Source organism: Cupressus sempervirens, chromosome 11 (assembly GCF_028749045.1).
Source record: "Cupressus sempervirens isolate cs-2001-9-10 chromosome 11, ASM2874904v1, whole genome shotgun sequence".
NCBI classification, from domain to species: Eukaryota; Viridiplantae; Streptophyta; class Pinopsida; order Cupressales; family Cupressaceae; genus Cupressus; species Cupressus sempervirens.
Window position 1 is genome coordinate 809,295,759 of NC_143128.1, and position 11,767 is coordinate 809,307,525.

General features: G+C 37.5%; 1 protein-coding gene across 1 annotated transcript; it reads right to left on the reverse strand.

Annotated features, from left to right (window-relative positions):
- Window positions 1-7,686: 7,686 nt before the first annotated feature.
- On the reverse strand, window positions 7,687-10,166 carry LOC149532026 (GDSL esterase/lipase At5g03600-like). Its single transcript, XM_089810967.1, has 5 exons — window positions 9,986-10,166; window positions 9,711-9,890; window positions 9,304-9,575; window positions 8,136-8,442; window positions 7,687-8,043 (listed from the first exon to the last, which is right to left on the reverse strand). The coding sequence occupies exons 1-5, from the start codon at window positions 10,149-10,151 to the stop codon at window positions 7,874-7,876; spliced, it is 1,095 nt and encodes a 364-aa protein (XP_089667093.1). The 5' UTR covers window positions 10,152-10,166; the 3' UTR covers window positions 7,687-7,873.
- Window positions 10,167-11,767: the final 1,601 nt, after the last annotated feature.

Genomic DNA, 11,767 nt, shown 5'->3' on the forward strand with positions numbered 1-11,767 from the left:
TTCATTATTCTATTCAACATTTGTTTATTTCTCTAGTTGTACATAAATAATTTACTAGCCAATTTTTGACTCATGCTTACTAGAATCATTTTGAACATCATATCTAACTAAGAATTTATCTACCTTCACATTACCACTTTCAATCATTTTGTTAGTCCTTTTGTTAAAATGCATGTATGCTTTTCTTTTGGTAGAATATCCCAGGAAAATTCCTTCATCACTTTTAGGATCAAATTGTAAGGAAACTTGGCAATAACGAATATAACCGTTTCCACATAACCCATAATAGATCTAAAATAAACACGAAATTAAAATCCACATGCAAGAGAATAGAAAACATACCCATAAAATTGTGACACAAGATATACCTTGGGAAACCCTCATTGAGGGAAAAACCCAGCCTCCAAAAGCATCCATCATCATGTATTATTCAGCAAAAAATACCATTGTCATACAACCATGGAAGCCTTCATGGCCATAGCCACAATCGAGCAAACTATGTGAACAAGCATGAATCCACACATCCCATGCCATGCTTCCAACCTTCACAAATGCTCCCTTGACTAACCTGTCAAGCCTTGTCCCGCTCGACTCTTGCGTTTTGTCTTCTCCTTGTCACTCTCTCTCTCTCTCTCTACAACAACTACCCTTGTGGCTGCTTATATAGTAGCAAGTCCCACAAAACCACCAAGTGGTATTACATAAACCATGTGCTAAAACCATGTGCTACCTAACCCACTGACCCCACATTTAATATTGGGCATTTAATTCTTTTCTCCAATATTAAATAATTATATGAAATATTATCACAATGTTACAATACAACTCATCAAGAATATTCCATGGAAATCTTTACATGTTGCACGTCCATCTAGGTACAACATTACATAATAAAATAAAATAATAAAATAACAATATTATGCAATGTGTGCAACACCCATTATCTCAACAATCTCCCACTTGTTGTATACATTGCATAGGGTCAATCCGTAGCCACATAAATGAACAAGGGAACAATCCCTCCCAACACATCCACCATCATGGATCAAAATACACCAAGTGCTCCATCCTAGTACCCGCAACAAAATCAAAGTATCCAGCATCTCGAACATGAATGATCTCACCTCCTATTATGCCACTCCCACTGGACATACATAGAAGCCATCCAAAGAGAAAAGCCACCCAACCTGTCGCATTAGAAGATCATAAAATCCTGTACCAACTGAAATTCTAAGCACAAAAATCTGATCCAAAGGTAATCACATGTATCCGTAGTTGTCAAAAATATCCATAGCTGAAATAGCACCCACAACAAAGTGTCAAACCCATCCAACTATCTATACCTCAAAGGTATAACAAGTGAATCTCATATCACCGACATATCCAATCTGCAACCTGCAATCACAAGCCTCAAGAGCAATACCCGCCACATATATACCAAGAAGCTCCCACTACAAAAGATAATGTCAAATCTATAACCAATCCACTCAACACATCTCAAATAAGTGAATCCATGTAGTATCAAGGACATCCACAATACATAAACTGATATCTTGCAAGAAAAACTCTCATAACAAGTCTCCAACAGTCTCCCAAATTCTCCACAACCAACAGAGGAAAGAGAAAGAAATAACCATGTCATCTCTCACATGACATGCATGAGCACAAACTAGTGATCACAATCTCCAACCAATCTCAAATCCAATGTAAGAAAAACTGAACATCCAAGAAGATAACCAAGATTGGAGAAATTATGCAAATCATAACCTGTATCATGTCCTTCTACACACACCTCTAGATGTAAACTTTGCAAGTATGATCTCCTCCATAAAACCCCAACAAGAAGCCTCAACAACAACCAAACCATACCATATAACTCATCATGGGTGTAAGCCTCTCACAAGAAGACCAAACTCTATAAAACCATTCCTAAACCAAGGAATAACCATTCCTAATCCAAGGAAAATGCCCAATATAAAACCATCTCCCAAACTCAACCAGCATAACAACATATGCACATGGAGATAACCAATGCTTAACCATCTTTCAAATGAACCCTCCAGAACTAACTCATGTACCATAGTTCAAGATCCATATCCATGAAAGACAAGCATAAATATAATGCAACTGAGAAAAAATAATGGGCTATACCTCTCAAGTAGCAAACCGCCGAGTAGACCAAGAGTGGGGAATGAGAATGCTCATCAAGATACCCAAGTCTCCAACCAAGACTCATTTAAGAACAATCTCCTCTCAAGTCCATATCAGGTGACTGCCCCCTCGGACTTCTTACTGAAACCATCAACTGTCCCAACAAATACTTCCCTAATCCAAGAGAAATCAGCGTCACCACCATCTCTAAGTATCTATGAGCACCTGTAACCAATCAATCCATGCCAACTCCAAATGCAACATAGCAATATCATGAAGTGTCCAGCTTATGATCAGTGTACTCAATACCAAGAAACTAAACCAAGATCAATGTCAAAGTTTCAACCATGGCCTCAGGAACATAAATATGACAACATGATCTTACCATCTCAATTAAAGAGATAACATGCTCCATATGAACATACTATAACATGTCATAACTCTAAACGCGTATCAAGAGTATACCATGACATAATAATGAAACCATCCTCATACCAAGGATAACATGCCAAATAAAAGCATAAACCACACCTTTGCCAAGAACCCTATGAGTCCTCAAAATGCAACCATCTCCACACACCATGAAGAAAACCATCTCCACATACCAGGGAGAACTATCTCCACATACCATGAAGATAACCAAGAACTCCATGAGTCCTCAAGATCTAACCATCTTCACACACCATGAAGATAACAAGTGCACCATGCAAATGTCAAAGATGCTTCTGCAGCAACAGGATCTAAGACAAACCTCCAACATCTGCAAACACTCAATAAATATATCAATGCCAACAACTCCCACTCAACCGTGGTACCAAGTCACCTATGGCATCATAAAATCCATCCTCTCCAAACCAAGAAGATATAAACCAAACCAGGAACTAATCCTACACTGTCACCCCATCACTGTCACAAGCTCCCACTAAACCGTGTATCCAAGCTATCCATGACATCATGATGAAAACCCATCCTCTAACCATGAGAATCAACCAAGGCATCAAACCATCAAAGAACTCAAAGTGCACATCATGAGCTCCTCAAAAGAAACCAAATAACTATGATCCTCAACCAAGAAGATATACCACCATAACTGAATCAAAAATCTAAGCTAATGAACATCAAGGATGTACCTGTATATCCAATCATGTCATGCCAAAATCCATGGCACCATGATCACATCCATGAACCGAGCATCTGGCTCTCAATATGTCCAACCTGTCAGCATAAAATAGTCAACCACAATCCTCCACCATGACTGTACCTGGTAACAACATCTCATCCCTTCTACATGAAGATAAAATCATGTGACTTAGGGCATAGACAACCCAAATCAAGCCACCAATCTGAATATGCATCAATAATGAAAGATCAATGAGCAAAGACAACCCATAACCAAGCTATAAATGCAACCTGTAAGTATAGACCGCTTACAACACTGCACAACTTGTAGACCCAACAAGTCATCATGCATACCCAAATCCAAACACTGATAACCATATCATCATGAGACCAAACTGAATATGAACTGAGTATACAATGACATTAAATCTTAAATCTCCAATGCCATAAACTCACGATGTTACCATAGTCAAAATATACCTATAAGCTGTTCAAATAAATATATCACCAAATAAATCATGTCAAACCGGCACCAAATCTGAACCAATGTGTAGAGATCTCCAAGAGCTTTCCGTTGACTACTCAAAGTCCAAAATCCGACTCCGTATGCCCAAGTTATGCCCTAATCCGTGCTCAAAATAAACAACATCTGACTTTAGGGCTCTGAAAACCTAACAAAATTTTAAAATCACAGAACCAAACCTACACCATGTTGTAGTACTCTGAATTAGCTTTCCAACGCTTGTAAGAACTCTGAAATCTGATATTCTGAGAGAAAGTTATGGCCATTTTACTAAGACAGTCTTTTTACCATTTTCAGTACGATTTTTCATTTTTTATTTTTTCAGTGACGAAAATTTCGATGGGATTAAATTTGACGGCCATCATGGGCTGAAACCAAAAAACTCTTTCATTTCCTCTGAACATGGCCAAACTAGGGCATATTATATATCAAAATTTATGAAAATGTTGACCCGGATCCAATGGTGAGGTCTGTTTTTACCCAGGAGGTCATTTCTGCATGCTACCCCCCAAAACCCTCATTTAAATGAAACATCCGAAAAACCTTTTTGTCCAACAATTTCACATGCCCAAATCTTTTAACATCCCATCATAACAGCAAATCCAAAACCCTCAGATCTGCAATAAATCATTCATATATCTTGCCCTTTCTTTTATCCTCTCATGCATTCCCATGGATTCAATCTAGGGTTACAATAATAAAACCATAGCTCTGATACCACTTGTAAAGAAACTTGGCAATAAAGAATATAACCGTTTCCACATAACCCATAATAGATTTAAAATAAACACAAAATTAAAATCCACATGCAAGAGAATAGAAAACATACCCACAAAATTGTGACACAAGATATACCTTGGGAAACCCTCATTGAGAGAAAAACCCAACCTCCAAAAGCATCCATCATCATGTATTATTCAGCAAAAAATACCATTGCCATACAACCATGGAAGCCTTCATGGCCATAGCCACAACCGAGCAAACTATGTGAACAAGCATGAATCCACACATCCCATGCCATGCTTCCAACTTTCACAAATGCTCCCTTGGCTAACCTGTCAAGCTTTGTCCCGCTCGACTCTTGCCTTTTGTCTTCTCCTTGTCACTCTCTCTCTCTCTCTCTACAACAACTACCCTTGTGGCTGCTTATATAGTAGCAAGTCCCACAAAACCACCAAGTGGTATTACATAAACCATGTGCTAAAACCATGTGCTACCTAACCCACTGACCCCACATTTAATATTGGGCATTTAATTCTTTTCTCCAATATTAAATAATTATATGAAATATTATCACAATGTTACAATACAACTCATCAAGAATATTCTATGAGAATCTTTACATGTTGCACGTCCATCTAGGTACAACATTACATAATAAAATAAAATAATAAAATAACAATATTATGCAATGTGTGCAACACCCATTATCTCAACACAAATTTTCTAGTGAAGTGATCTATTTTGATATAGCATCTACTTCTAATTTTTTTGAAACAGTTCATGTTAGGAGTACAACCATACCATAACTCATAAGGTGTCTTGCTAGTTCCTTTCTTCTTTTATACCTGGTCCATAGTATAGATTGTAGTACCAATTACTTCTCTTCAGTACGTCTCAACGATAGACAATCTTAAGCTTTTTTCGAACTTCATGTGCACTGCTAAGACCACAAATATGAACAAGTTTAGCAAATGTCATCCGTGGCTAGTATGCTTTATGTCTCTACCTTCAATTAATCAACACTTAGTGTCCTATTAGGTCTGGTACAACGGTGCTCAACATGTGCCCAATTCTATGGCCCCATTACTTTGACGTAGATCTCTATCCTATCACACCATATAAAGAAATTTTCCAAGAAAAGCTTTGAACCTTCTTTTGTCATCACCGTGATCTTTACCTCAAGTTGTTAGGCTCTTTGCCAAGAGGACCTACACTCTGATACTAAATATTTTAATATATTTAAGGTCTAAGATTACTAAGTGTGGGAATGAATCAATAATCTATTAGAATAAAAAAATTCAGCCACTTATCAAATAAAGTTCATCCAAGTCAGATGTTAACCATTAAACCATTCACCACATGCATGCAATGTAAACTTGTGAAACTATCAGTAAGATAAGTAAACAATTTGCACAAGTAACACAGTAACACCAAGATTTTTCATGTCACGTAAATCATTTGTCAGAGGGAAAAATTATGGTAGAAATTAGTACCCACAAGTATTTTGCACTCTTCTAAACTGTGTCAGGTGAAGAGCTTAGCTCAATTAGGAGCTCACAATAATGCCTTGTTAGGAGAAAACCTTCCTAGGAGTCACCTGATTAAGGGATTTGTGTCTAGCCCTCTTAGGAAGTGGTGTCACTAACCTTCAAGAAACAACAATATAGTTGCTAATGACCTATTAACAAGAATTCTCTAGAAAGAAAGGTGGGTATTAGGAAGACATACCTATATCTGATGCCTATTGGGTCACTCAACAAGAGAGTTCAAATTTATCCAGGGTTGGACTGAGAAAGAGTTAACTCCCCACAACCACAACTTGCTTAACACCTCATCATTCTCATAAAAAGAAGCGATAAAATAACCCTTAGTGCAAATGAGGAGCTCAAGTATATTGGTAACCCAGTGCTTCTAATAATCCTTCAGTTAATAGTGCAAGTTCAAGAGAGTGCCACAGACCGAAAAATTCACATGTCGACCCGCAACATTGGTAGATATATGCATTTTCTACATCTTGGTCACAAACCACAAGGGAGGACCTAGCACAAGGAAGACGATGAGATTTATCCTTAAGTGAAGCAATAGCCATAATACTAGCAACACAAGGAAAGCATAAATTTAGCAAGACATGGAAATCATAGATGACTAGTAGTGGAAAAGGGCCTCGAAGAGGACGCCCCATCACCCAAAATAATTAAAGAACCATGAGAAGTTATACAAGGAGAATGCAAAGAGCACAAGACCCTCTCACAAGTAGTAGCAAGAATTGGTGCAATAACATCACTAGGTAGAGCCTTGACCAAAATGCAAGACTTTCCCTTGTTGAGAAAGATGCCTACAAACTAGACCCAACCATGGGCACAAAAAACCCCAAATGAGAGACTTTGTATCAATAAATAAATTTAAAGTAGAGGCGAGAACAATAATTATTGTAGAAGCGAGTCTATTCATAAGCATCATGTAGGTGAAACACATTGGGACATATAAGTTGTACTAATTAGCAAAACGTGAACCTTAGATGGATATGTACATGTGGATATGTCCTAGTATTACTAATATTCTTAGCATCCTTAAATGTTAACTATCATTATTTTAAAAAACATCTATTGAGCCTCCTCTCCCACCCCCTCGCTCTAGCCTTCTCTCCTTCTTCCCCCCCTCCCTCCAATTTGATAGTGTGGAATAATTTGACAGTCTTCTTTCTCTCTCACTCTCTCCCCTCATTCCTCTCTCTTTAAAAATAATGTTCTTATTCTTCAAGAGCATCAATCAAACATGGGAAAGTAATTTTGATCAATTGAAATACAATAGATACTTAGCACCTCTCTTTCTCTTGTGTGTTCTCCTGAAGAATAATTTGGATCAATAGAAAGAAGACAAATACTTATCACCTTTCAATACATTTCCGAGAGTGGAACATAGTTGTTGATTGTTTGGCTAAATGGGCTTCTGATCATGCTCAAGAGTGGAATATTGTGGATAAGAGGCAGCTTCCCTTGGATCTGTCTTCGTGACTTTTTATGACATCATTCTTTAGGATAAAGCTCAGTATATCCTTTTTGTTTCAATAAACTTTTAGGCCTCTTTTAGTTTAATATAACTGGCATATAAAATTACTATCTAGTTATCAACAAAATGAATATTTGAAATAGAAATGAAAAAGATGGTAAATCTCTAGATAGCACTTCTATATTAAATAAGCAATAACAACATATAAGGTTGATACTGTTACATTTAAACAACAATAACTACACTCTATTGATGATGTTTCTAAACTAAATGCATTCACAAACTGTCGAACTCTGCCAAACTTATAAATACCGCCTGCTGACCTAGGCAATATGCTGACATGATGTTCTAAGTTAGAAAGGAGCGTAGAGAGGAAGAGAAGGGTTTCATCAAAGCCTTCCAAGCAGCTTGAGTGGGATGCACCACATCCCAGAAGAATGCTGACGCCCGATTTTCACACAAGTTGTACATATCCTTCATTCCACACGCTCCCATGCAGCACGGCTTCATTATCTTCCCTGCAAAACAAACAAACAAACAAACATTGCCCATCCATTCTCAACCTCAGCATAGATAAATAGATACATTCTTAACACCACAAGGAGTTTACCTGCATGTTGGTCTGGATGGTGAAGGATGGAAAGTGCACTGGAGTAGTGATCAAGAAGAACAAAGCTCCCATCTGCTCTGCTCTTTCTCATGCCCTTCAATGCACCCTGCAACAGAGTGTTATGATACTCAGCCAGTGCATTTGCCGTGTCATTACAAGTGCTGTAGTTACTGCTGGATGTGTAGAGAGGAAGGCATCCCAAAGGCCCCATGTTTGTAATGGCAAACTGCCGAAACCCCATCCCATATAACGTTTCCAAATCCACCCCAAACTGTTTTATCACCGCCTGCACAAAACCAGCCAGCCCCTACAATATGGGGAAACAGCATTTCAGTTCCACAAACAATTTAAGATAACCCAAATCCAAATAATAAATACACAACCTTTTTTTGAAAATATAGAGATAGCTGCTGTGTAAGTGTAGAATCTGTAGATGGTGTCACGAGTCCAAGAATCATAGTTTATGATTTAGAATTGTTGGTTCGTGGTGATATTGCTATAAGAATAGTGGTTATTTCAGATGAACCTATTTTTCATGAGAATAAATGGAACACTTTAGCAATCATTGATGCTCACAAAGGTGAAGCACTAGGGAGATCATCCATCCCACTACTCACTCTCCCCCTAAAAATATCTCCTACTTATGAATTGCTAGTTAGTATCAATCTTCTAGATTAAATTTTATCATTTATAATAATCTTTTTTAAGTGATTAATATTTTATCAGAAAATTAAAAAATGTAAAGATAGAGATCGCTGTCATAGAAGTAGATTGCCTGGTCAGCCTAAGAATCAATAGTTTATCATTTATTATTATTTATAAATCATTATAAAATCATATTCAACAAAAATATTGACACACCAAAAAAAACTCCCTAAAAAAAATTAAAAATATAAAACATAAAAATATGATAACAAACCAACCCTCGACGACAACTCCTTCACCCCCAAATCATCTAACCTTAGATGAAACGAAATGACTGGGTGATACTAAAAATTCCATGAATAAGTTCTATACACAAGATGTCCAAAAACATGAGTACAAAGAAATTAAAAACTAATTGAAATAACAATAATAATAAGTACTCCAAAACATGTATGATACAAAGAGCTCTTAACAGAGTCTAATGGAGAAACAGCAATAGTTATAAAGGAGTAAATGGAAATACCACATCTGTTCGTTTGCGTTGCACGTAGAAGCCATAATCGTTGCCCGAGATGGAGAAGAGGACGAGAGAGGAAGGGAAGGCGGCAGGGGAATAAACAGCAGTCTTCACCAGCTCCTGCAGCTGCCCGATTTGGGCAGTGGCGTTGGGCAGCCCGGGCACTGTGTCAAAGATTCCTGTTCCTCCCGACGCAAAATTCATCCCAAAATGCACCTCTTTTGACTTCAACTGCCTCTGATTGTACGCCACTGGCGTGCTCATGTTGAAAAAGGAAGCTGCCCACAAAACCCCAAATGAATAAAAACATTGTTAAAACCTTGAAATTGATCAGAAGCAGCTGAAAAAACACATTGTTGAAATGTTGAAATTGATCAGAAGCAGCTGAGTGAAAATGAAAAGATAGTTCATACCGACAAAATCAGTGAGGACTCTTCCGTCAGAGTGGCGTCCAGAGGGCCGCCCAGGGAAAGTGATTCCGTAGGGAGGCTGCCATGCAATGGCCGATCGATCATGATTTCCTGTGTCTGCGTAAGAATCCCCAAACACAAACATTCTCTCAATCGCTTTTCTGCTCTCTGCATTTCCTGCAACTGCATACACAAAAGACCAAATTGTTTATTTCTTCCCTGATACAAAAAGGGCAAAACAATGGCGAACAAAAGACAGAGTTTTGAGAGTTGATTACGCTGGAGAAAGAGGAGGAAGAGGGAGATCATGGGCGAAATCGCCATTGTTGCTGAGGAAATATGTGCTGTGTTTTCCGAGGGAACGGTCATATGGGGGCAATTAAAGGCATAGGCGAATGGTTTTGGTGAGCAGGTACAGCGGCTACCAACTAACTTGTGGTGCATTAGTCGTAGGGAGCGTGAATGCCCGATTTATGAAAGCTTTCACGGGCAAAGATCCTACGAATTTCGTATTTATCGCTCTGCAGGTGACCGTTGTCAGGGATTCTAGAGCAATCTATATCAGAATTAAATGATTTGACAGTCTTTTTTTAATAAATAATATTACATGGCATTGATAAATAATAAAAATAGTACAATATTTGAAAGAGGTTCATTTATGAGTTTAATCATATTAAAGACACAAAAGGGTCTTATGATAGTGAGGGTTTTGTGATAGACACACTCCAATTATCGCTTTTGAAAAGCCTAAAAAAAGATAATACATGTACTAATAGTTGACCATTTTTTAGCTTTATTTATTGTTGATTGGTCCATTTGTGCCACAAGTACTATTCTTTTTGGTGAGTGACTATTGGGGGTGAACATAACGGGTATCGACCAAGTGTTTTCAAATGACACTTTTTGACCACATCGCACTCCACAGCGTTTGCAGAGATATATGTAAATGCCCATACATTGAAACCTTAGCATTAAGCTCTTCAGTCACCTACAGAGGTACATCGAAAAAATTGGCATAATTTGGCTTACGGTTTAGGAGATCTATATGCACAAAGCTAGCTTGGGCGGCTACTCAGTCTCTTCCCCTAGTAGTTGTTGTAGCTTAACATTGTATATCTTAATTTCCTAAACATTATATAAGATTTCAACTTTCCTTTTTGTTGTCTTTTTATGTGACTTAAGTGTTTATAGCTATTGAAACCCATTATTAGGGAAAGGGCACTAGTAACCATTATAACTCAACTTCAATCACTCGAAGCTCCTAAATGATACATTAATACTTTGATACCCTAAGCCCCTTGTATCTAAGTGATGTTCACAAGGGTGAAACATCAAGATTTTATAAGGAATGGATTACTTAATAGTTTCTAAATTTATGTGTTCTACTAAGGAGAATTTACTAGTACTAATAACATTATACTTGATAATAGAAATACTTTTGATATGATTTGGCATTTGGATGTTTGGTATTATAAATTGTAACCTTGTACAATTTACACCACATTTTTTGCCCTTGCTTTAGTGTGTGGTCTCCAACTCACACCCAAGTCAATTTTTGGCCAAAATACTAAAAATCTAATGTCATATATTTGCATGGTGATTTGAATTGTCGTCTTGAACTATGTGCTTAAAGTGTTTATCACACCCTCATGGAGGTTAAAGTTATTTTAGCAATTGATGTTGCAAGGTTTAGGTTGGACAATTGGATGTTGTGAGGTTGTTACACATGGAACTTGATTGATTTTCTCCACTCCACCACCACAAGGTTAACAAATTGGTATAGTTGCATGTTAAGAATGAGCAAGGTGATGGCACATGTTGAAGACCTCTAGCCTCGCGCCCTCTTTGGCTGAAATTACAGTTAAGGAAAATGGTTGTGAGCTTGTAATGACATGAATTGATAATCCAAGTTGAGAAAGTCACAACCTTGTGACACTTTATGTGGAATAATCAATTATCTCATGATTTTGTGAGGAGTTGACACGTCTAGAAAATTCTTAAAGGAAAGATTGAATGAACCCACAATTGGTTGTTATAAGTGTGGTTGTATGGGTTACAAC